The 27985-nt window shown below is 34.2% G+C and overlaps 1 protein-coding gene and 1 long non-coding RNA gene across 3 annotated transcripts; one reads left to right on the forward strand and one right to left on the reverse strand.

The window, feature by feature from the left end:
* rab40b (RAB40B, member RAS oncogene family) lies at positions 1–27632 on the reverse strand. Of its 2 annotated transcripts, XM_087274906.1 has the most exons (7): positions 27572–27627; positions 27047–27290; positions 12315–12375; positions 9497–9557; positions 7870–7947; positions 5925–6147; positions 5–1036 (listed from the first exon to the last, which is right to left on the reverse strand). In XM_087274906.1, exons 2-7 carry the CDS (start codon positions 27210–27212, stop codon positions 762–764), a joined length of 864 nt encoding a protein of 287 aa, XP_087131032.1. In that variant the 5' UTR covers positions 27213–27290; positions 27572–27627; the 3' UTR covers positions 5–761.
* Positions 21625–27632, forward strand: LOC147841435 (uncharacterized). Its single transcript, XR_015504304.1, has 2 exons — positions 21625–23487; positions 23536–27632. It is a non-coding gene; the product is annotated as an uncharacterized LOC147841435 (long non-coding RNA).
* Positions 27633–27985: the final 353 nt, after the last annotated feature.

The following is a 27985-nucleotide window of genomic DNA, read 5'->3' on the forward strand; positions in this document are numbered from 1 at the left end:
TTGATTTTATCACTGATGTTTATTTAAAACCTGATATGGTAGCATGTTAGAAATTTCTGTTTGCTTGCAGTGTAAATCTGAAACGTAAGCATTGTTTTCATTGTGACAATTGAAGCCACATTTGAATCTCCCACATCTTTGGTGTGTTTTCCATACAAACATATTGTTTAATTACAATATTGGTCACAGATCAAGTGTATCACAATAATTAAGAATTCTAACATCGTAGTATCAAACAAAAATTATATATACACAATACAAAGAGCCGTGTGTCTCAACCTTGACCTTTCTCTCTGAATAAAAGTATTAAAGAAATTAAGCTGGTATTATTTATCAGTAAGGTCCATTTTGAAACTGATAACAAATCAGGAACGCCGTCTGTTTCTCCTGCTGGCTTGGTCCAAGTTCAGTAGCAAAAAAAGAGAGTCCTCCACAGGAAAATGCAGTACCATCAATACATATACAAGACAAAATAACTTGTACGTATATTTAAACAATGCAGAGCATTATAAAGGCTTGGAAACACTTAAAAACAGATCCTCTTTTGTACTTGTGTCCGGCGATCACAATCGGATATGGCCAGGAGGATGTGTTTTGCACAAACCAACATGGTGAACAAGCTCAAGAACACTTACTATATCAAAGAGCCCCTGTTCTGTATCTTGGTTCTTATTTATTGTAAGACTCTGGTGGCTGTGAACACTAGCTCCTTGTTTAATTGCATTGTGAATGTGTACTGTAAATACAGCGACTGCATCAATCTATGAAATCTTGCAGCTCGTCCGTGCGCAGTGCTGGGATGGGCTCAGCGGAGGATAGATGATTTTGGATTTTTTGGTTCCGTTCCGTTTTTTAGCACTGCTAGGTATGACCGAATAGGAACGGCCGTGCATCATCCTGGTGTTGACCAGGCCGTTAGCCATGGAAAAGGACTTCAGATGACTCTTTAAGGCAACAGGAAGGGGAAGTTTGTCCACAAGATGCACTGGAGTGCAGGAAACGATAGAACGGCAGCACAGGTCCTGCAGACTCAACACTGTATGAAAGAAAACAACAGGTTTAGAGTAAAAGCAACATATCAAGGACCATAAAAACATGCTCAGCTCACATGAAAAATACATGACTAAAAATATGGAATGTAAATTATATATATATATATATATATATATATATATATATATATATATATATATATATATATATATATATATATATATATATATATATATGTGTGTGTGTGTGTTTTCAATACTGCTAAAGCTGAGAATTTCATTTACATTTCTGTAACGACCAAGCGACGGCATTATTAAGCTCGGGAAGTTTAACAGGCATTATGTGTTTTTTTTTAAATGGCTACATTTTATTCAACCGCCTATAAAGTAGACCCACACTAAAATGACAATTTAGATGACAGTTAATGCACTCACTGGTCGAATTTAGCTGATTTATTAATAATGCTGTTATTTTTATTTCACCAAAAGACCCCCTAAAAGAAAACAAACACTGCTCTCTAGTGGACACATGCTTAACAAAAGAAACCAATGTCTTGATTTTATCTAAGATGTTTATTGAAAACCTGATATGGTAGCATGTTAGAAATTTCTGTTTGCTTGCAGCTTAAATCTGAAACATTAGTACTGCATGAAACTTAAGGTAATTTAAGGTAAAAGCAACATATTAAGCACCATCAAAACACCCTCAGTTCATAGTCATGGTAAAATATATGGTGCAAGAAACAGATTTTTTTAAATAAAATACTAAAACTCAAAATTCATTGACATACACACCGATTTGAAAGCTTAGCCACAAAACAGAAAATTTAAGGCCCTATTACACCAAGTGAGGTACTATTAGTGCTTACACCAACATGTGATAAATTAACTACATAACTACAATTTTATATTTTAATTTATATGATTAATTTAGTTGATGCGATATGTAATATGTATTTTCACAAATATGCTATTTTTCATTAAGATAAAAACCAATATATAATAATATAATATAATAAATTAGAATAAAAAATCATAATTAAAAAAATATAACAATGTATTATAATATAATATAATATAATATAATATAATATAATATAATATAATATAATATAATATAATATAATATAATATAATATAATAAGTTACTATTTGTTCTCCGGATTTGCTATGAATATTAATGTGTTGTGACTCGTGGGTTAAATGTCTGTTAGTTTGCTGATAATGTTACCTTAAAATCTTCAATATGAATACAATCTTTTAGAGCATTTATGTGTAAAAAAAAAAAAAAACAATAGTTGGCCATGGACATTAATTTAGTTTTGCCTATGTATAGCCTAATATTTTGCTTGATTCTCAAAGTGTCTGTAACTGTTGTTATACATTACAAAACCACAGTTTTAGTCTAAAATCTTCTTGAGTGGTCAGCTTTAAAGAAAACATCCCTTCCATTTTGGATTGGCTTGAGCATGAGTAAATTAAGAGCAAATGTTCATTTTCGTGTGAACTACCCCTTTAGGAAATGTTTGTCTTTCGAGGATGAAGTCATCTAATGGAAGCACAAAGTTGTTTTATCATATTCCTTGACCTTTAAATAATCTCTAGTCTAAATAAACATCTGATGCTTTTATTCCGTAAATGTTTTTATACCACTTGACCTTGTTTCTACAATCCATTTTTCTAGCATGAGCGAAAGCTATGATTATTAAGAGCTGAAATGTGGTGTGGAGGCGGCAAGCCATTACACTGATATTTGAACACTGGGTGTCTCTGATCTGAGCTGTATATAAAGTCTCAAAGCACATCATTTTTCAGGTTTCTCAAGCGTTCCTTTGACCTCTATATATTTGCAGCATTTGTCCAAGAGAGAACAACATGTATGACTGTTGCTTATCTGGTCATTCTCAGAAAAGGCTGTTCCTAAAGATGCTCGCATTAATCTATGACAGTCTTCTTTAATGCATCATCTCATGTCAGAAACATTTATGATGAAGCCTGTTTAATTCCCTGAGAGAACATTTCCAACATTAGAAATAAAATGAGTCAGAAAGAGATGTTGATGGAAGAGTGGAGAAACAAGACAATGATGGTATTGTTGAAAAACAGTGAGGACTGCAGATTTAGCTCTCTTTTATCACTTTTATTACTGTGTTATTCTCTCCGTTTTATTCTCTGTATAATGTCTTAAAATATAATTATATTACTTATATTCATATGACTGTAAATTATTTGCTCATCCAGTTCACCTATAGTTATTCTAATTCAACTATAATGCATGTCTTTGGATAGTGGGGGAAACCGGAGCACCCAGAGGAAACCCACTCGAACACGGGGAGAAGACGCAAACTCCATACAGAAATACCAGCTGGCCCAGCCAGGACTTGAACTGGCGACATCAGATTATTAAAGGGACTAAGCCAAAAAGAAAATGAATGAATAAATAATATAATATAATATAATATAGGGGCTGCACAGTTGGTAGCACAATCGCCTCACAGCAAGAAGGTCGCTGGTTCTAGCACCGGCTGGGTCAGTTGGCATTTCTGTATGGAGTTTGCATGTTCTCTCTGTGTTCATGTGGGTTTCCTCCGGGTGCTCCAGTTTTCAAAACACTCCAAAGACATGCGCTATAGGTGAATTGAATAAGCAAAATTGCCTGTAGTGTATTTGTGTGAAAGAGTGTGTATAGGTGTTTCCCAGTGATGGGTTGCAGCAGGAAGGGCTTCCGCTGCATAAAACATATGCTAGATAAGTTGGTGGTTCATTCCTCTGTGGTGACCCCAGATTAATAAAGGGACTAAGCAGAAAAAAAAAAGAATTAATTAATTTTTAATTGATTTTTTTCACTTTTCTTGGTGTGGTGGATTGATAAGTTATTGGTTCGAGTAAAATTATAATATTTAATATATATTATATTAAGGTCTGATATAATTTCAACCAAATTTCAAATATAAAGATTAGCATTTTTTTTCCCAGAAAATTCCAACTGGCTAGAATAACAAATAGTTTTATTTGTTTCATGGTTATTTGCCTTTCCCCAACATTTAAGGCAGGGGTCTCAAACATAAATTGGCAGGGGCCATATCAGTGACTAACAGTTCATAGGAGGGCCTAGTAAACATTCAAGCAAAACAAAAAAGTGTAACGTTTGAGACCCCTGATTTAAGGTATATACTGTACATTAACCTGTTTTGATTTTCTGCAAAAATGTTCTTAATTGAAATCTGAAGATGCGTTCATAGTTTATAAAATAAAACATTACTATTAATATACACATATTAATGGCAAATCTAGAGAAATAATAACATTAAACATTGTATTTTTTAAAGAGCTATATGTGGTATGTCTGTATGCACCGACATGCATATAAATCAGTCACTGTATATTTCACACATCCGCTCAACATGTGATTTCTCAACTCATATTCAATCGGATATTATGAAAGAGAATGATCTATTTAAGTCATTTTACTTCCTGATTCATTATATAACGCATCAGCGAATACAAAAAATATATAGTTTCCTGAATCATCCATTCTAAAATGTTTTTTAATTGGTGTAATTTGTAAATAGGGGTGGCACTGTGGCTCAGTGGATAGCACTGTCGCCTCACAGCAAGAAGGTTGTTGGTTCGAGTCCCTGCTGAGCCAGATGGCATTTCTGTGTGGAGTTTGCATGCTCTGCCTTTGTTTGTGTGGGTTTCCCCTGGGTGCTCCAGTTTCCCCCACAGTCCAATGCGCTATAAGTGACATGCTCTATAAGTGAACTGAGTAAACAAAATAGATCGTAGTGTATATATATGTGTGTGTGTGTGTGTGTGTGTGTGTGTGTGTGTGTGTGTGTGTGTGTGTGTGTGTGTGTATAAATACGAGCGTGTATGGGCCCAGCTAGCAAAATACACATGGCACTTACATCCAGACCACATGGAATGATGGCACTTAAAAAGGTCTGCTCCTGTTTGCCACTTTAAGCTCACAGCCACATTAGCTAAAGCTTACTATGCAGAATATTCGCAAAAAAAGTGGCCCACATGTTTTAAAATAAAACATTTGCCATATCTTCTCATAATGTCACATTTGCCATATCTTCTCTAGGCCACTTTAGGTTCAAAACCACATTAGACAGAGCTTACTGTGCCAAATATTTGTCAAAAGTGGCCCACATTTGTTATAGGATAACTGGGCCACATTTGCCATATCTTCTCTTGGCCACTTTAGGCTCAAAGCAGCAATAGCCAGAGCTTACTGTGCCGAATATTTGCCAAAAGTGGCCGACATATGTCTTAACATAACTGGGCCACATTTGCACCTACACATGTGAGCCACTTAGGGTTTAGACCCAGATTACCCTTAAATGACTATGCCACATTTTTGCCAACTGCTGCCCAAATTGTCCTCTCTCACTTGGGCCAAATTTACCATTTTCCACAAGGGCCACATTAGACTCAAATTCAGATTATATTTTGCCATAAGTGCCAAAATTTTGCCTTAAATGGCCCAAATATGAGCTTGAATCTTTGGCCCCCTTTTGAAATTGTACATGTGGGCCACTTCAAGCTCACATTTATTTTGTCTAGGTCAAAGAAAGACCACCAGTGCAGCATAACTGCCTAAAGTGGCCCACCTTCTTATGCTATCTGGGAGTGTTTCCCAGTACTGGGTTGTGGCTGAAAGCCCATTCGCTGTGTAAAACATATGCTGGAATAGTGGTTGGTTTATTCTGCTATGACGATCCCTAATAAATAAGGGACTAAGCCAATGGAAAATGAATGAATGTGTAAAATAAACTTGTAGAATATACTGTATTTAAGAGAGATATTGTTATTTGTAGTGGCCGGAGAGTGCATGTCAAAATGTAGAGACAAAGCCTTGTTGATGTAAAAAATAAATGCTCTCTTTAGTTTGTTTGAAGCCTGATAATTGAGGCTTGTTACCTTTATTGGGTCTCCAGAGTCGCTCCATGCCGTGCCTCATGAGCACAATGCGGGCCAGTTCAGTGAAGGACTCAGTGATGTTGAAGTTACAGAGAGGGCTGACCTCAAAAAACGTGACGCCCAATCGCTCCGCAAAGGCCTGCGCATGTTCGGTGGTCACCTGACGCTTATAGGCCAGATGAAGCCTGTTGCCCACCAGGATCTTGGGGACACCTGGTGCATGCTGGGTATTGAAAAAAGAACAAATGAGTGATTATTAAACAATCTTTAGAATAATTTGTTTTATATTTTCATTATCAGTCAAAACTTTGGCATTAGTAAGATTATTTATCTTCATAAAAATGTAAAAATTAAGAAATATTTGTACAATTCAAAATAACTGTTTTCCTTTTAAATATAGTATTTATATATTTTTGAGAAAATCAGACATACGATGAAAGGAACTGCTGGCTACTTCTACAAAACATGGAGTCCTCTTTTAGATCCTTTAAAAAAGCTAAATATTGCTTTCCTTCCCATTATAGATTGATAATTGACTTACACCAGTGATTTTATTGTGCATATTGATTTTGATGACCACATGTTTTTTATTATTATTTTTTATTTTATTTTATTTTATTTACTTTTTATTTTTACTTACTATTTCTTTAAATTAATTTATTTATTTATTTGTATTAGTGTGGCTGTATTTTGTATATACATATTTGATTTAAAGCTAACTTAAGTGTTAAGTCTACCTCAAACACCTTAAGAAATAGTTTAAATAATTTGATTTGTTGTACTTTCATTATCATTTATTATTGGCATCATTATTAATGTTTTCCATCTTCATAGATTTGTGGAAACTCTGATCCATTTTAAAACTTATTAATCTTAAAATATTTTTTTTAATTATCCTTTTGAACAATTTGATTATTATGTCCTTGATGAATAAAAATAAATAAATTTTAATGGCACCGATAACAGTCAGTGTATTACAGTATAAAGTAAAATATAATGCAGCCCAACAGTTTTAAACACAGATGATGATAATAATAATAATAATAATAATAATAATAATAATAATAATAATAATAATAATAATAATAATAATAATAATAATAATAATTCCTGAGCTGCACATCATCATATTTCTGACGGATCATCTGACATTGGATTTTGGATCAATGATGCTTGCTAAAAATTCATCTTTAAATCAAAATTAAATTTACAGGAATATTTTTTGTAACTATATTTAATAGTAATAATTTCCTTATCCTAAACTTTTGGTCTGTAGTGTATATCGAAACAGTCATTTGAAACACCTTGTGCATCCTCAGCCCCCTGCAATTTACACAGATTAGTTACAAAGCCACTGTTAGTGCCATTTAAAAACCTAATGATTATAATCATCACTAGCTGCATAAAACAGCACATTCTGATCTACTCAGTGGTTAGTTACCTTACTTTAAAAAGACAGTAAACACGCTGCCTTAAAAGCAACAAGTTGACCTTACTTTAAAAAATAAGTATGTTTATTGTAACTTGAAAAGGTTAAGTTGACGTAACTTAATTTTTTTTAATTGTGCACATAATTCATTTACTTAATTATATTTAAGGCAGTGGATTTACTTAGTTTCTTTAAGTAAAGCCAACTAATCGCTTTAAAGTCAGTGGGTTTACTACATTTTTTAAAGTAAAGTCATATAATCTGTTTAAAAGCAATGGGTATACTCGCTTTTTTTAAGTAAAGCAAACTAATAGCTTTTTACTATGTATGAAGACACATCTATCTTAGGAACTTCTTAAGCTGATTAGCTTATGTTTTATTCAGATTTTTTATGTAATTGCAAAGCCACTAGTATGATGTCATGTTTGTTTATACCCATAATCACACAGCACTGCACAATTACCATGCTGATTACTGTAATTACAGTCATTTTGGATCTGATTGACCTGATTTTACCTCATCAATCTCTTTAATCCATCTGTCGATGCCGTCGAAAGACCACCGGTTAGTGATGTCATAAACAAGGATGACTCCCTGTGAAAAAAAGATTATTAAACTTGAATGAAAGGTTTTGAATGAAATAAGACACAGATTTATCCTAAAAATTTCAGACTATAGCAAAAATTTTTCAAAGTGTGGTACTGGGAGTTGTATTATTCATCATCTCAGTCAGTATGGGAGTAAATGTGTTGGCAGAGATGTTTACGATGCAGTGTCAATAAAGTATGTGGCTTTGCTCCAGGAGTTGCTGTCATTAGGATATCTGTGTTTGCCAGAACAAGGAAATGTCATATCAACAATACCAGTCCACTACAATTTATAGCATAGCACACTTTCAACAGGAACTGCTGATCTCTGGGTGGGGTGTTTAACTACTGTCTGGGATTTCAGAGATATTCAAAAGCCCATTTCCTAAAGTCTCTTTCCCAAAATGCTCACAGCTTGACAAATGGTTCAAATTAAGCAATACGTATGTTAAAGTACCCGAAAATAAAATTACAAGAATATTTTAAATGATTTAATTTGAAAAAAGCTTATTATTTAATGAGTAATTTTTAATTTAATAATGAATATTTATTTTCAATTTTTTTATTTTTTGAAATGATTTGCATTTAAACAGCATCACTTAAACCTACGAAAATCACTGAAATAAATCACTTAAGCCTACAAAACTCACTTAAACTTACATAAATCACTTAATTAAATCACTTAAACCTACAAAATCACGTAAAATTACATAAATCATCTAAATAAATCACTTAAACTTACAAAAATCACCTAAATAAACCACTTTAACTTAAAAAAATCACCTAAATAAATCACTTTAACTTACAAAAATCACCTAAATAAATCACTTTAACTTACAAAAATCACATACACTTACAAACATCACCTAAACCTACAAAAAACAATTAAATAAATCAAGTAAACCTAAAAAATCACTTAAACTTACACAATATAATTACAAAAAATACTGAACACATTTCATTTGAACTATTTCATTTTAGAATAAATGATTATAATAATTAAATTATTTTTTCTGAATAAATTAAATTAATTTCTTTATTTTTATTCAAATTATTTACACTTAAAACAGCTAATCAGTCATTGGAAAACTTGATCATATTATTATGAACATGATAAAATGAAGTTAATTATTTTTATAAAAATGTAACAATTTTACAAAAATTGCATTTAAATTTTATTTGCATTATTTACATTTGAATGCAATTTAAATGAAGTATATAAAGAAAAAAAACTAAGCAATTTTTTATTTATTTAAATTAAATTTAAAACAGCCACTTATAAACTTGTTGATTAAATAAATTGTGACTGGTGTACAATTTCAATTGCCATTTTTCCCAAAATAACTACAAATAAAAAAACAAATTTGTATTGTTTTAATTATTTACAAAATAACCCATAATAGATCATTTTATTAATGTCCTTTTCAATTCATTTTCATTTAAAGCTTGGATTTTAACAATTGTTGTTGTTGTATATATTTAACATTATAATTGGAACAAACACAAAACAGATAAACTCATATTTCCCCAAAGTCTTTTTATCACTTTTACCATACCTGTGCTCCTCTGGAATAGGAGCGGAATATGGTACAGAATCTGCCTTGTCCTGAGGTGTCCCTTTACAAAACAAAAACAACAAAGAAGACATTGATTTAGTGTCTGTTCTTCAGTGCGTCTGTAGCCATTGTCCTCCTCTCTGCCTGGTGACATGAGGAGCTCTCTGTGGTTGGTGCCAGGGCTGCAGACTTTGAGTAGGAGCAGTGAAATGAATCATTCACCATCCAGGCCTGAGCGCAGCACCAAGATGTGCCAGTCATATTGAGGCGGGTAACGACTCGAGTATCACAAACCCTCTAAAACACTTCGTCTGTCAAGGCCGGAATATCAATTATTGATTCCAGATGCTTGCAAAAAGCTAAGCACTCTTAAAGGGATAGTTCATTCAAAAATTTAAATTAACTCACTATAGTATTTATTTAGTCTACCAATTCTTTCTTTAATCTGTTGAACACAAAAGAAAATACTTTTGACTTCCTTAGTAGAAAAAACAAATACCATGGAAGTCAACAGTTACAGGTTTCCAGCTTTTCTCAAAATATCTTATTTTCTGTTCAACAGTTTCAGATGTTCTCCTTTGTTCCAATGACAAGTTTTCATTATAGAACTATATCAACTGAGATATCTAAGGAATTATTTGATGTGTTTTTTCATAGGTTGTGAACTGGTCAATGTTGTGACTACTATTCAGTAATATTAATAAAGTCATGTGAAGAATGCAGGACACCCAATTGAATTATCTGGTCTTTAGAGGGTCTTAAAATGTGGAAAATAAAACCTCAGATGAACATCAACAACACCACATGACATAGTGTCCTGTTCTTTTATTTATATAAGAAAAATATTACAGAAAACAATGGAAAACCAATTAGTGACAATGTTAGGATATCTTTGTGATTCAATTGTTTGTAGATTCACTTTTTATCAGTAACTATATGAAGAACCTTTCATATGTATTACTGTATGACTTCATCAGTCTCTTGGTAACAATTGTTTTTTTTTTGTCCACTATTTTTTAATCAGTTTATTCAGGTTTGTGGCAATTTTTATAAATGGTACTATGTTTTGAATTATTAGCCCCTCTGTTAATTTTTCCCCTAATTTCTGTTTAACGGAGAGAAGTTTTTTTCAACACATTTCTAAACATAATAGTTTTAATAACTCATTTCTAATCACTGATTTATTTTAGCTTTTAATGTAAATAATATTTTACTAGATATTTTTCAAGACACTCCTATACAGCTTAAAGTGACATTTAAAGGCTTAACTAGGTTAATCAGGCAGGATAGAATAATTAGGCAAATAATTGTATATATATGGTTTGTTCTGTAGACTATCGAAAAAATATACAACTTAAAGGGGCTAATAATATTGACCTTAAAATGTTTTTTTTTTGTAACTGCTTTTATTCTAGCTGAAATAAATAAATAAATAAATAAATAAATAAATAAATAAATAAATAAATAAATAAATAAGACTTTCTCTAGAAGAAAAATAAATATCAGACATACTGTGAAAATTTCCTTGCTCTGTTAAACATCATTTGGAAAATATTTAAAAAAGAAAAAAACATTTCAACTGTATGCTTATTGAATTTTCACAATAATACCAACACAAAACAAGAAGAAAAAAGTAAAAAGAAAACAGAGAGAAATAAATAAATAAATGTTCAGATTATATTTAAAACAGGACTACACATAATAAAACAGATCAAAACATTGCTTATTTTTCAGCTATAGTTACAATATTCTTTTTTTGTATGATAGGGTAAAGACTAGGTTCCAAATGATCCAAATATGGAGTCCAAATGGTACCATGTTAATTAATGAATTGATTATTTTGTTCTTAATACATTTATTTATTCTTATTTATTTTGAGTTCCTTTAAACAAGTGCATTTATCATATTTCTAAGCTGTTTCTGTTGTATTGTACCATCAACACTTCCTGCTAAATTAATGTATTTCTGCTTCCTTCAGAAAAGCACATTATACATATATTACACTAATATTAAATATTAGTATTGAAGGTCTTCAGAAAACATTTTGTTGTGCTGGTTCAAAGTCTCTCCACATTCTGATAGTAACACAATGTAAATGATCTACAGTAAATGTATTAAATTCTGGGTGAGGCTTACGACTAAGAAATGTTTGTCCAATCAAAATATTCGGGCGGAAAATTACAATAGGTAGCCAAAACCATAGAGGTGTCATATGTCAAGCACATGGTCGTAGAAAATCTTGCATGCATAAAATACTACACAATATGGCAAGTTTCGCTTGCTTCACAACTGAAAACATGCTAGATATAATACCATTTATGAATTTATGGTTTTGGAATTGTGCTATTATAAAGTACTATAAAGTTTTCTCATTGTTGAATGGCATGATCTAGTGTTATAAGGTTGTCTATGTTCATCTATTTAGTGTGTGTTCATGACCTTAGGACGGCAGGAAAGGATGTATGTTTTCAATGCTAGTGCTAAAGTTAGCATTTTCTCAGATCTCCCACTGCATCTTTGATAAATAAATAAAAACAGCCAAACATTTAAACAACTCCTAGATATGGCTAGTGGGAGTGACTTGGCTGATTTTTTCAGTGGAGGAGTTTAGTGAGAAGTGCTATAATTAACACAGCTAGACGTTTGGCATGTTTGTGTAATTTTTTGAGGAAGAAAAAACAGGACTTTATTGGCGATTAAAGAGGGCGATCTTTAATCTTGCTTCATGCTTGGTTGCAGTTTAAGAAGATGATAACAGAAAGAAATGAAGCCAAACATAAATGATCAACATGTACAGTATCTGTAGGAGGCGACTCACCACAGTTGAAGCTTAACCCTGCGTCCATCCAGGAGAATGGTAGTAGTCTTGTAGTCGATTCCTGCAATTTAAAATGAAATAAAATGACTTAAATGCTCATTTAAAGCATTTGTTTTAGAACCATGTGCATTGCATTTGTCCCGTAGTTCGGTTTGTTTAGGTACACTGCAAAAAAATGCTTTACTTACTAAAAGTTCTCTTGTTTATAGCCCAAACGTTTAAAAATGTTCAGCTTAAGAAGCATGCTCTAGACCAGGGGTGTCCAAACTCGGTCCTGGAGGGCCGGTGTCCTGCATTGTTTAGCATCCAACTTCCTTCAACATACTTGCGTGGAAGTTTTAGTATACCTAGGAGCTTGATAAGCTGATTCAGGTGTGTTTCATTGGGGTCGGAACTAAAATACGCTGGACACTGGCCCTCCAGCTCTGAGTTTGGGCACCCCTGCTTTAGACCAGGGGTTTTCAAACTGTGGGGCGCGCCCCACCAGGCCCCAATTAAATGGGGCGCAAGACATTGAGGCGTGCCTTGCACTTGAGTAAATTATGAAGGCGATTTTTATGTTCACTAGAGTGAATCTGATTAATGTTAGCTCCACATCTAACTATCAGGCACATATAGAGTTAATTCGTTTGAGTAAAACAAACGCATATAAAATGGAGCGGATGCTTTTTAAAATGAATGATGGTGAATGAAAGTCAAACCGGTGAGCGTCTGACAAACAAGTGCACTTCTGCATCAAATCAGCAGGATGCCCTTCTAGATGTTTCACTAATTTTGAAGACACTGACTATGTTTACATGGACATCTGTAATCTAGTTATTTGCCTTAATAGACAATAATATAATGAAGGTGTTTACGTGAAGTGCTTTCATGTAAGAGTTTCCTGTATTTTTAGATGACTTTAACTGCAGTTCAGCAGTTTCACATTCACTCATGAACATTACCATTTATTTTGAAGTTGAGAGGGGGCACGAGTGAAACTGGGCAAATTTGGGGGGGAGTGTCCTAGAAGTTTGAAAAAGTTTTGCTTTACGGAAAAACTAGAAAATGCTTCTTGATTTAAGAAGTTTTTGATATTTGGACTAAAAGAAGACAAAAACTGTAAGTAAGAAAATCTTTTTTTTGTGTAAATGTAAACATGGCAATTGTATTCAGATCTGGTCCAAACAGACCAACAAACCAGTCAGAATCCTAATTTATAATAGGAAATGTGTTGGAAAAAAAAAATCTGAGACTAATTGAAAACTCACGATCAAAACAAAAGTACATATTTTTGAAGAAAATAACTTTAATCACAACCTAAATGGCGATATTTCTTTTTCAAATGTGGAAGAAATGGTCTAGAAATGGTCAACATTTTCTGTTGATTTTTTATACCATATATGTGGTAGTTCAAGGGTTCTAGGGAACTTCCTAGATATGATTAAAGGAGAGAGCCCACATCCTAATGCCTAAATGACATTCTCATTCCTACACGCGGCAAATAATTAATTCTCTATCTGATAAAATGCATTAAATTGAAACATTAAAAATATCAAATTTAAAGCAATTTGATGTCAGTTGAGGTATCATTTTGGCTGATAACATAAACAGTGAAGTTTACACAACAAAACATAATACTCAGCGATTTTGAGTCAATTACTAAGTCATCTGAGTACTGTTCAAATGTACATGCTTAGCAAACACTATTAATAGACTTACGTATAACTGTAAATGGAAAAGTTGAGAATTGCTATAGAACATTCTAGACAGAGTTTGCATATGTTAAAAATAAGACGTTCCTTTATAAAGACGTTCAGTTTTAGCCAATATTTCACTTAGACTGTCCCTCTTTTGATTATGCAATTAAGTGACAGCAAGCAACTATGATTAAGTGATGTTATTATCATGACATTTGAAGAGGATGCCATTGCCTAGGCTGAGATTAGAAAGCTTCAGAGTTGATTCTGTGGGGTTTCTGGGGCACACACACACACACACACACACACACACACACACACACACACACACACACACACATTCTCAACACTCTTTCTCTTAGACAATTTCAGAGCCGATCACACATTCCTTTGCGATGAGAATGAAACCTAACACTGTGAAAATATACATGGAACAACTGGGAGATTCCATTAAGTTGACAGAATTTAAAAACACCATCACTGTCACTAAAGAATGGAACCAAAAAGACCAACTACAATCCAAAGTGACCCTGTAAGCTGCGAGGTCAGTCTTTGTGCTTTTCAACATATCAGAAGGTATGCACTAATGATGAGGTGTAAATCGGATATTTTGTGAATTAACTATTAAGTATAATCAAGTCCTCCTTGAAAAATCATTCTTTAGTTAGGTTTGGGGTCTGTCCAATTAACCATCCAAACAAAACCTTCCAACCAAACCAACCATCCGTCCATGCATCCATATATAATGCTTCAAACAATATCAGATTAGATTTTTAAAAAATACAAAACTCTAAAAACTACAAAAAGTTGTTTTATGTGCACAAAATGGCTGAAAATACAGTAAGAGCAGCAATATTGCAATAGTAATTATTTTACAAATAAAAATGACTAAAACGTAGTATTATAACATGTAAATACATTTTAATGTGCAATTTGTTCCTGATTGAAAAGCAGATATGTTTTTCTATCACTATTTACTACTATAGGTTTCAGTGTCATGATGCTTCAGAAATCAGTCCAATCTGCTCATTTAGTGCTCAAGAAACATTACTTCTGTTGGAAGATTTCCAGGTGGAAGGTTGATGTGACTATTTTCAAATTTAAAAGGTTGCTTTCACAGCGTCAACAAAAATAATTTAATAAAATATAATGAGTAAAGGCAACACAAAGCTGGGCTGAGCCTGGTCAACACCTGAATGGGAGACAACATGGGAAAACTAGGTTGCTGTTGTAAGTGGTGTTAGTGAGGCCAGCAGGGGGTGCTTAACCTGCGGTCTGTGTGAGTCCTAATGCCCCAGTTGGTGAAGAGGACACTATACTGTCAGTGGGCGCCGTATTTTGGATGAGACATTAAACCGAGGTTGAACCTAACTCTCTGTGGTCATTAAAATTCCCATGGCACCTCTATTAAAAAATAGAGTTTTTTTCAATTCCCTGCATTGGCCCTTACAATCATGACCTCCCATTCATCCCCAACCACTGAATTGGCTCTATCACTGTCTCTCCACTCCCCCTATAGCTAGTGTGTGAGGAGCGCACTGGCGCTATTGTCCTGTGGCTGCCATCACATCATCCAAGTGAATGCTGCACACTGGTGGTGGTGTGGAGAGGCCCCCTCATGACTGTGGAGTGCTTTGGGTGTATGGCTATAGGCAATTAATGCGATATATACACCTTAGTGACTACTTACATGGCAATGAACAATGGAATTATTTGTATATCATACACATATCATACTTTTATAAGATGATATATCAATCAGGCAGCGAAGATCATTGATTTCTAAAGAAACCAGAACTTAAACTCTACGATTTTATTATGCATGACAGTTAACTGGAAGTGCTTGAGCTGGCTTACATTTATTTAAAACAGAATTTATGTGTCAATGTAGAAAGTCTTTGATCAATTTTATGTATCCTAGCTGAAAATTATTATTATGTTTAACAATTATTATTTTGGTAACACTTTACAATAAGGTTCATTAGTTAATGCGTTTACTAACATGAACTAATCATGAACAACACATGTACAGCATTTATTAATCATAATTGAACATTGTTAACATTAGTTAATGCACCATGAGTTAACATGAACTAATAATGAACTACTGTATTTTCATTAACTAACGCTAACTAAAATGAACAAATACAGTAAATGTATTGTACATTGTTTGTTCCCGTTAGTAAATGCATTAATTAACATTAACTAATGAACCTTATTGTAAAGTGTGACCATTATTTTTTAGCTCTGACTCTAAATATCCATGTAAAAATCATTCTTTAGACATGTTGATCTAAAGATTCTTTATTTTAGTAAATTGTTGCTTATTAGAGTAAAACAGTAACAGTAAAACATTAATAGTGTAAAAATTTATAACAATTTAAATGTATATTTTTCCATTTTTAGTGGAGGTCATTATCTATTACCTCAGGATTCTTTGATGAGAGGAAATGCAAAAGAACATCTTTCATTAGCATTCATTAAAAACAGAACTTTGTACAACGTAAAGGTCTTTCATCAATTTAATAAACCCTTAATAAATAGGAATATTTTTAATGGTTTGTTTAAGCAATAATAATGCAACATTATCATTATCTAATAATGCTTTATTAGATAAGTCTGACTTCAACTACAAGAAAAATGTATTTTATCAAATAAACATGACCAGCGGCGCTTGCATCATACTTTCCACCACTAAATAAATCTTTTATCAAGCTTTTGATAAAAGGCCTATTGTGAATTATTTACTTCAGTGTGATGCATCACATTTAAACAAATATTGTATAACACAGACTCTCCGCTGTATTTTTTTCTGTATAAAAATGTCCGCCTGTAGGATGCAGTCTTCCTGTTTGTGTGGGCAAGCTCTGATTCATCCTGACAGATTTTTTCACACTAACTCTTTCTGTCTCCCTGCGCAATTACTCTGCTCTGCACCTCACAGCGACCAGCAGAAAGCCATAGACCTTTTTTTCTGACGGGATGACACATACGGCGGATCAACCCGAGTAAGTGGATGAGGACGAAGCCTCCGTGGATAATGGTGCTCAGAATCAAGAGCTCAGGGAGTAACAGTTATGCTAACACTCGTTGATCCATTCCCAGCAACTTTAAGACACCGAATCAAACGCAAACACAAAATACTGCAAGGTTCTTTGAGGAGACATACCAGAATTTAAACCATCATAATTTAACTCTTATATAACTCTTGTAGACATTAGTGAAGGTAGACACCATGTTAAAGGATAGTTCACCCCAAATTAAATAATTACTCTCTATTTATTTACACTCAAGTGGTTCCAAACATCTAGTGTTTTTTCATTTCTTCTTTTGAACACAAAAGAATGTTGAAAACTGGTATTCATCGACATTTAAGCATTGTAAAAAATGTTGGGTTCGGCAACATGAATTCCTTCATGTTTTACCAACACAAATCGATTAAGTTAACTTAATCCTTTTTACAAAATTAAGTGGATTGAACAGAAAACAATTAAGTTGTCTCCCAAAAAAAGTAATAATTGTGTTGTTTGAAAAAGCAGCAAAAGACTTTTTTGAGTGTAGTTTCAAAATAACAAATTATTGAATGGTTTTATGAATGAATAACAATCATTGAATGGTATCACTCCTTTTTAAGGGCGTACTCACATGTACAGTTGCCTTGAACCGGCCCAAAGCCAGCCTGTCCCCCTTCCGTCTCCCCTGCCAGCCCACACTCACATTACATTCGGGCCTGGCCCGCTAACGTTATCGATGATGCGCTGATCAGTAAGCGCTCTTGCTCCGCACAGTTGAGATTTCTTTAGTTATATCGTTTTAGTCATTAGATATGCAATAAAACACAGTCAAATATTTCGCAGAACATACTGTATCAGAAACTTTTGACGCTCATAAACAATCATAAAGTCCTCGTGCTGCAGGAATTAGGAGGTTTGCTGAAGGCGCAGCTGTCGTGCAGTGAGGGGTTTGCGTCTTTAATAATCTACGACAGTTTGCATTCATTGAACTGTAAGAATGATCAATTAATCCATATCAAACAGTCCCTTAAAAGTCTCGCTTTCAGTTTCGGGCTCAGGCCCGTTTTGCACTCACACACAAGCGTACCGTGCCAAAGCCCAAGTGAACCCCGCTGAAGCCCACCTCTTCCAACCGGGCCAGGGCCGGCCAAGTGAACCATGCCTGAGCCCGATTCAGAGCACTCACACTTCTCAAACAATCCCGGAAACGGGTCTGGGCAGGGTTTGGATAGCATTGTGTGAGTAGGCCCTAACAAACTTTGATCCCAAGTGTGCTGTTGAGTATTTACCAGTGTTTGTACATAATCAAGAAATCACTCAAGTACAGTGAGTCATACAAGTATTTGGGAATTTACATAGACAGGTCTCTAACATGGGACACTCACGTAAACTGGATCTGTGAAAAGCTTCACCAAAGACTGTATTTTCTACAAAGGTTAGAATTCTATGGTGTTGATCAGAAAATCATGAACTTATTTTATCAGGCTGTATTTGAGAGTATCCTCAGGTATGGTCTATCTATGTGGTATGGCAATCTTTCTGTAAATCTGAAATCAAAAATGTTTAATATTATCAAAACTGCTACAAGACTAATAGGATCTGAAACTCTTACTAAAATTCAATCACTTTACGAGCAATGCACTTTGAATGAATCGAAAAGAATTCTGAACAATCCATCTCATGTACTCTTCCCATTTTACAATCTTTTACCTTCTGATACAGAACCTTCTCTTTTATCCCGAAGTCAATCAGACTGTTGAAAACTGATCGATAGTGTGCTTATGCTTTTTTCCTGTTTGTAAATCTTTTGCATGTTTACTTATTTTAAAATTTTATTGTGTCAGAACTTGCTGGAGTGCTCCGTGAGTGCACGGAAAATTTCCCCTTGAGGGACACTAAAGTATACAAACAAACAAACAGACAAACAAATATTGTGGATATCAGTAGTAGGTACCAATTTTCAACATTCTTCAAAATATTTACTTTTGGGTTTAAAATTGTTACATCCGTGTGTGTGTGTGTGTGTATACTGGTTAAGCTGTATTTGTGAGGGCTCAATTGTCCTCACTTATAGTTAAATATCAAAACGGACATTTCACTGGTCCTCACTACTTAAATGTTCTTATAAATCGGCCAGGGGTGTGTTTCCGAAAACCATGGTCAGCCAGCTAAGGTTGCAAGTTGAGTTATTACAAGTTAGTTGATTTGGTGTTTCCCAAATCCATCATTCCAACAAGCATTAGCAAACTGCATCGCAATTTCATACACTTGTAAGTACACCTCTAGAGCTGTAGTTAGAAGCATAGTTCCTGGCTGTGTTCTATTCCTAGTTATCCCCCTATGCCCTATTCCTTTAGAACATTCCAACATTAAAACTGGGAATGATTAAAGAAAAAACAACAACATTAAAGTAATCTCTCTTACGTGTTATTTAGTTTTTAAGTATTTTATAGTTCAGTTTTAGCGATATTCATATTGACAATTGTGTTCCCTTAATGCCCATTGAAAACATTTATGCCATTTTGAACGCAGCAGTGGGTCAAGTGACCTATTATTTAAAAGCGGAATTTACTTTGTTTCCAAAGCTTGTAAAAACAAAAATATATAGCATATGCTAATGCTTTTAATTTATAGTAGGTTATTTAGTAAGAAATGTATATGTACTCTACAGTATATGAGCCTGTTGGTTAGAACATTTCTGCAGTGGTTTGACTGTCAAATTGTAAAAGTGGACTTTTAAAAAAAATAAACAATATCCTACTTAATAATATTAGTAACAATAATAATAATAATAATAATACTAATAATAATAATAATAATAACAATAAATTTGTTATATATACTATTATTATTATGATGTAGGATTGTTTTCTTTAATTAACAAATTACCTACTGTAAATTACAACCATTAGTCTATCCATTCATTCATTTTCTTGTCGGCTTAGTCCCTTTATTAATCTGGGGTCGCCACAGTGGAATGAACCGCCAACTTATCCAGCAAGTTTTTACGCAGCAGATGCCCTTCCAGCCGCAACCCATCTCTGGGAAACATAAACACACACACACTCATACACTATGGACAATTTAGCCTACCCAATTCACCTGTACCGCATGTCTTTGGATTGTGGGGGAAACCGGAGTACCCGGAGGAAACCCACGCGAAGGCAGGGAGAACATGCAAACTCCACACAGAAACGCCAACTGAGCCAAGGATCGAACGAGCGACCCAGCGACCTTCTTGCTGTGAGGCGAACGTGCTACCCACTGCGCCACTGCGTCGCCCCATTAGTCTATCAATTTAAATAGTTTATATATGAGATTATAATATGTTTTACTAACTGGTTTTATGTTTTAGAATAGAATATGGCATATTCTCTATATTTGTAAAAGAAACATATATAGGTCCAATATGTGCCGTTTACATACATTTCAGTTAACATGTTTTCATCAAAACTAATATTGCTTTTTTTTTAATGCGTGTGCGTGTAAAATAATATAATTTGCACAAAAAATTATGGGTTTTTCTTTAAAGAAGTTTTTACTCCGCCCCGTTTAGTGTTGTTATGGACGTTTTACGTTATCACTAACATGGTTCAAATGATGGATCTGAAAAAAAAGCAGGTTTTGGGAAACACTCGTCACTACATTGTTCTTTTCCCAAACGATGCATCATACTATGGTAGTTCAGCCGCAATGTCATTGTTTGGGAAACGCACCCCAGAACATGTTTTAATCTGTGAGGGTTTGGGTTTATTCGTAAGGGTAAATGTAGGGTTAGGGCATAGACACTATTATTGAATCATTATCATCCAAAAAATGAAAATTCTGTCATCATTTACTCACCCTTTACTAGTTTCAAACCTTTCTGTTAAACACAGAAAAATATACTTTAAACAAACTATTTGAAGTCAATGGTTACAGGTTTCCAGCTGTCTTAAAAATATCTTATTTTGTATTTAACAGAATAAAGAAACTCAAAGGTTTGGAATTACTTAAAAGTGAGTAAAAAGTTAATTGTTGGATGAGCTATTGAACTATCCCTTGAACCTGATTAAATGGAAGTCTATGTAATGTCCTCACTAAAGTGTGTGTGTGCACGTGTGTGAGTGTGTGTTTCTATTTCTCTGTTTTCCCTTTGGCTCCTCCTACTCAGTCCATCAGCCTGGTAATTGATTGCCCCAGCTGTGCTATACTTGCGTGCAAATTGCAGTCCTGCCATTGAACCATAGCTGTTTAACTTCCTCTTTGGTATGGTATTGCTTGTCTCTTGTTTTATACTATATTGATTGTGTCCTTTGTTTATATTTTAAATTAAGAGTAGATATTAATGTTTTACTTACTGTATGTATACTGCTCTGTAACTGGTGTTTTAGTTGAATTATTGTTATGTTTTATCTCAAGACTCACGTACAGGTAAGATGTAACAAAAACGAATAAAGAACTGGAACAAGAGGAGGATTGAGTAAGTGGAAATGAAACAATTCATTTGTGTATGTGAACTATTGCTTTAAAGGTACATTTAGTTACTTATATATATATATATATATATATATATATATATATATATATATATATATATATATATATATATATACACAATTTTTTTTTTTTTTTTTTAATTAATAAACATATTTTTTTATTAAGAGTTTCGTTTACATAAAGATGAAATAATGTTCAAAAAGAAGTTTTGGTTCCCATTGACTGTGTATGTTTTGTCGTTGTATTAAAGTTATGTAATAAATAATAATATCATGCCCAATAAAAAAATAAATATATTTTATCCCCAATAAAAATCTGTAGATTAAAAAAAAAATGAAAATACATCCTTTTACAAATGTCCACAGATCCTTGTACCAAGTATTATTCCTTAACATAATCCTGACAAAACTGTAAAAATGTGATTAAATGTTCTAATAAGAAATTATACTTAAGAATGATCACATATTAACAACTTTTCTTACTGCTAATCTGTACACTGCATACATGACACTTACATTTAACATATGACTGCAAAGCTATTTCTACATCTTCTTTTTCTTCCAACCACAAATCTATAAAGAATTTAGAAAATTAGATGTTATCTAAGACAATAAAACAAAAAGAATAGACTGTTCTTCTGCTCCTTACATCCTCCTTTTCATTTGTGCCAATTAAATATGCCGTCAACCCTGATTAAACTCCACAGGCATTACATAACCCAAAACACAGCGTGCAACATATCAGCTGGTACCTTATTTATAAGATGGTTGGATAAATGTTTTAGTGGCACAGAACTGATTTCTCACTCACTAAGGAACAGCTGCATGGCTTTAACTGTCACTGTTCCTTTCAAATCAACAGGCAACGCTCTCTTTTCAAACAAACAAGTGGCTCGAAAGGTCCATGCAAGTGTTTAGATAAACATCAGAATGTTCCACTCCTTTATCGCCAGTAAATCCTGGCTGCATCCTCATTTCCTTCAGCAGTCGAAGAGCATGGTTACGTAAGAGCTTTGGCCACTAGTAATAATCTCTATAAACAGAAATTCCAACAGAGACTTCTGCTGGCAAGGCGATGAGGCAAGAGCTTTCCCCGTCTAATCATAATGGAGTTTATTGACCCTGTACATATACAGTATGCACTTAAAAGGAATTCTATGAGTTGCTTCCAAGGTTACCATACAAAATAAATACTAAAGTTATAGAATATGACAGAATAGGATGTAGAAAAAGCTCTGAATCTAATCGGAAAAGAATGCTCCAGCACCGATCTATTAATTGCTTGCATACCCAAAGACTTGGAATCTGTTTTCTAAGTATTAGCATCCTGGCAGAGCGCTTTACTGGCCCTACGGGGGCAATATTTTTTCTAGAGAGTATGTAAATTAATGTAGCATGAAGTCAGTTTCACGAGCCTGTGGTGGGGTATTAAATTTTCATCACACTTGTGCTCGAATTGAGCAACTACAAAAAAGGAAAAGAGTAAAAGTCAGCTTGTAACAAAATTGACACTATTCCTGATCTATTTTGATTTATTTATCAATTCCCAAAATTATTTATCCGGGTAATGATTTTGTAAACAACGATAACTCTTATCGTTGTTCTGGTCAAGTTTTCAGGCAATATCTAATCATGTGCATTCGAGAAGCAACTTATCCCCTGTTCATGTTTCCTATAGAGATTTTTTAATGGAATTTAGGTGTATGTGCTTGGAAACAAACCAACCTGCTACAAGTGAAATTATGACATGAGCTTTGTAATGAAGCAAAAAAAAAATACAGGAGAATTAGACAAAAAGACAAAGGTGTGAGAAGACAAACTGCATACTTGAGGAAAAGAACTAAAATCCCATTTTATAGCACTATTTAATAGTTGTCTGGGGAGTCTAACAGTATTCCGGTACCAAAAATGAAATAATGACAATAAAAAAAAATGTTTTTCTTGCTGTTTGTCTTGTTTTCAGTCCAAATATCAAAAAAAAAAAAAAAAATTCTTAAAGCAAGTAAATTTTTTTTTTTCACCATCAGAAGAAATAAGTCACAATTAAAAGTTTTTTCTTAAAACAAGCTAAGTTATCTGCCAGTGGGGTAAGTGAAATAATCTGGTTTTCGTTTTAAATGTAGATATTGCATTAGCTACAAGACAACAAGTATATAAATTCCATATAAAACAATGATTAAATATAATTCAAAAGTTCACACTAGAGTACAGCTTAATTGGCATGCTGTCCTGGGAGAGAGCCCAGAGCTCATAAAATCCTCGAGCACGGGGCTCCCTCCCGGTTGCAAGTCGAGAGAGAGAGAGTTTAAGCTCAGGTAGATTTCAAGAACTTCCCTCCTCTAGTAGCTAATGAACAGATAGTGATTGCTCTTAAGAGATAACTAATTACTAAGAGCATGTCTAGTAGGATTAGTCAATTAACTTAAGTTGCATGTTTTTGGACAGTGGGAGAAAACCGGGGAACCCGGTGAAAACCCACGTAAGCACAGGGAAAATGTGTAAACTCTGCACAAAAACATCGACTGGCTTGGTAAGGACCAGAACCAGTGACGTTCTTGCTGTAAGGTAGCAGTGGTAACCACTGGGCCACTATGCCACTCATCTAGAAAAGGAGGAGGAGTAGGGTTGAAAGGGGTGATTCTCAAAACGAAGATGGCTGCGATATGAAACTTAGGGCATTTTTAGTAATTTTAGGAGTATCATAACTAAAACCTTAATATATATATATAGGAAAAAGTAACACCTCTCTAATTTAATCTATTTAGATCCACTATATTTGGTAAACAATGCAAGTCTCTCATATAATATATCTACTAAAAGGCAGAAAATATTACTTTGCAAACTGTATTGTAAATAAATCATTTGAATAGTTTTAGATTAGTCAATAATATTACTAATAAACTGAACAAATATAAATTTAAACACATTTACACAAGTAAATAAACAGGATCATGGATGGGCTAAAAATCTGCGGAAATCTGCAGATTTTTAGCATGTGATATGGATTTTAGATTTTTTTAATTCGTGTGGGCCTAGTCATGACTAATCTGTTGTGCTGGTTGAGCCAAAACCAGATTCTCCTCTCAGGTGGACAATATAGTTATTGCAAATAAAGCATACACCATACAATCTTTTAATTCCATACAAGCTTACAAAAGACATGTCATTAAAAGGTTATCATATTTTATTATTATTATTTATATTTTTTAAAGAGACACTTAATGAGAAGATTTTTACTTCCAATACCCAACTATTGGGCTCTACAGGTGTTTGTGAGATCAGAAACTACATGCGAGGATGAAATAGTTCACAATGCAAAATTCGTTTATGTTCAAGTTGGCCTGCAAGTTCCCCAAGCTGTCCAACAAAAAAATCTGCTAGGTATGCGTGTTATTCTTTATATATCTCTAAACTGCTGACAGTAGACAAAGGACCTTTTTGTGGATAAAGCATGTAAAATTTTAATAATGCGAGTGCACCTTTAGGCTGTTTGAAACGCCAACTTATCACAATCTTGAAAACATAGTTAACGTCAAATAGTTAACGGCAGTTCATGCTGACATTAAAAACACTGCACTACTCTGTTCAAGAGCAATTCCAGTGTTATTGATGTGACATTTGTAGTAAAAATTCAAAACATACATTCACAGAGAAAGCATAATGTTAATGTTATATTTTGATATATGTTTATATTTCCCAAAACAATTAACCACAAAGCTATGCGATCAGAAAAATATCAGTCTGTAAACATTTTTTATATTTTAAAAGTGGAAAATAAACATGCGTTATGGATGCGACCAAAAAAGTTAGCGAGTTTACAGTCTACAACATACTTTGTAGAAATTCTGTGAATAAAACTGCACAAACCAAAAGTGAAGCTAATCAAAAGGATAAGAGTTGGCTCTCTATAGAACAAAAATGACTGATTTCATTTTACTTTACATGTTTGCATTTATGAGGAAAAAGCTTTGTTATAGATGTGACACCTCTGTTATGGATGTGACGAATGTGAAATTGGCACTTGTGTCATTTATTCATTCATTTTCTTGTCAGCTTAGTCCCTTTATTAATCCGGGGTCGCCAAAGCGGAATGAACCTCCAACTTATCCAGCAAGTTTTTATGCAGTGGATGCCCTTCCAGCCACAACCCATCTTTGGGAAACATCCACACACACATTCACACACACTATGGACAATTTAGCCTACCCAATTCACCTGTACCGCATGTGGGGGAAACCGGAGCATCCAAAGGATCCCATGCGAACACACGGAGAACATGCAAACTCCACACAGAAACGTCAACTGAGCCGAGGCTCGAACCAGCGACCCAGCGATCTTCTTGCTGTGAGGCGACAGCACTACCTACTGCGCCACTGCTTAGCTCCTGGCACTTGTGCGACTTTGGTTAATTAAATATAAATGTTACAAAACATTTACAGACATTTTGAGCATTTGAGCACACAAAAAAATTTAGAAATTGTTTTGGTGAAAACTATATTTTTTTCTCAAGGTATTTTGATTTTTCTTATAACCTGTTGCGCCTTTTCTAAAAGTGTCTGGCATGCATGTCTCAGCTGCTTGGATAAATGAGTCCACAACTGTGCAAGCCACCCAGCCTCTGACCCTAAATGAACATGTTGGCCGTCAATTTACTCACTAGTGTAATCTAAGCTGTTAAAAAGAGATTCACCATGTTCATCAGACTCTGGACTTTGCCCAAATGCTGTGACAATGATGAAAATGTCACATGTAGTGTGTTGTGTTTCTTGCATGACAAAATAAAACAATTTAGATTCGAGCAGACCTGCGATAGCATTCTGGAAAAGATATGAAACTCATTAAGAACCCCGTCTCACACACTTGGTTAATAAGTGATATGCAAGTCATTATGTATAGTCTTAATAAAATCATTATGCAATGTAAAGGTTCTATGGATGTTAAAAGTTCTACTTTTTATGCCAATAAAGATCTTTATTTTTTTTTTAAAGTGTAAACATATCCTGTGATTTATTAGTTATGTGATAACTTTAAGTGGCTTGAGTCGTATAAAAAGGTTGTTTGTCTTTTGCGCAAGACACATGAAAAATATGTTGTTTAGTTGTGAAAGCCCAAAGGGGGGGTTCACTGCAGTTGATTTTGTCCCCTGGGAAGAGTTACTTTTTCCAAAACAGTAACTAATAACTACGACTACAACTGAGCTGTGAATAAGAGCTTGACAAATACAATAGATGAGCACTGTAAGCTTAATATAATTGTCATACTTATTATGATACTAATCAATTATAGAAAATGTAGAATAGATTGTTTTCAGCTGCCAGTTGTCGTTGTTGTCTTAGTTTTCAATTGACAACATTTCTAGTGACAAAATAAGATACGTGTAACTGTTTTTTTACAACATACACGAGATGCATTAATGTTACATAATATACAAGTCATGATTATAGATTCAGCTCAAATGCACTGACTGTACACTTCATGTTCAACACCCAATCTTCAAATATACAAAAAGAATATCTGGTAGAGGGTTTGATGAATATTAATTAAACAATACAGTGTCTTACCCATGTTGTATCCATAGGGTGACTCACTGGACCCATCCTGAAGACTGGCCAGTATTTCCCCTTTCCCCACATCACTGTCTCCAACCAGTAGGAATTTCAGAAGAAAATCATAAGCTTTTGCTGGGCTGCTTCTGTGGTTCATCTTCACATCAGCCCGATGACCCATACTGGTACATCATGTAATTGTCGGACTTGACGGACTTGTGTTATATTTCAGTCCACCAAATGTAACTGAACGATTTAGCTGTTTTAAAAAAACAAACCTACGTGTTGATCACTTGTCTCTCTGTGTGAAAAATCTCATGTCCAGAACATGGCTAAAGCTGTCCTTTTGTTCAAAGATTCGGACTGTGGATCCACTGATACTGTTGCGTCACATCAGAAGGTAAATAAAGAGCCTCATATGTTAACAATATCGTAGCATAAGGCGATTAGCTACTTATAATTGGTTATTTACACTTAAAGTAATGGTAATTATAATACAGAACACCTAATGTTTATCTCATCTTTACAGTTTGAGCAAACCTGGTCCATTGAGCTCTCAGCCACGATCCCTCTCGTCTATCAGCCTCCCTAAACAGAAAAATGTTGAGTTCATCCTTGGATTTTCCTTGATTGGTTCCTGTGAGGAGTTGCTAGGGCAGCTCTGCTCTTTCATTAGACGTAACTTATGTCAATCAAAAAACACATGAACGCCCACTTTGTATTGGAGAGGGTGTGGCTAATCTCCTGTTTTGAGCCCATATGCGCTGTTCCCAGATCAGCCCTGGTAGGACCCCACTTACTTAGGTTTGGTCGCAGTAAACAGCGGCTCAGCTGATTCTGGGTCAGCTCTTTTAGCGAATTTCAAGCGCGTGCTCGGGTTTGTTGTTTTCCGGGGCACGAAGAATGACGTAGTGTTAAAATGACGTAATATTACCATTGTAGTTTCTAGCTTTT

This window comes from Danio rerio, chromosome 12 (assembly GCF_052040795.2).
Source record: "Danio rerio strain M-AB ecotype USA chromosome 12, GRCz13ab, whole genome shotgun sequence".
Lineage (NCBI taxonomy): Eukaryota > Metazoa > Chordata > Actinopteri > Cypriniformes > Danionidae > Danio > Danio rerio.

Excerpts from the sequence above, each read along its gene's own strand:
- rab40b (XM_087274906.1), bottom strand. The coding sequence starts at position 27,212 with ATGGGTCATCGGGCTGATGTGAAGATGAACCACAGAAGCAGCCCAGCA. Across the intron at positions 6,148-7,869 it reads GGATTAAAGAGATTGATGAG|CATGCACCAGGTGTCCCCAA; the intron begins GTAAAATCAGGT and ends TTCAATACCCAG. Across the intron at positions 1,037-5,924 it reads ACTCTGGAGACCCAATAAAG|TGTTGAGTCTGCAGGACCTG; the intron begins GTAACAAGCCTC and ends TCTTTCATACAG.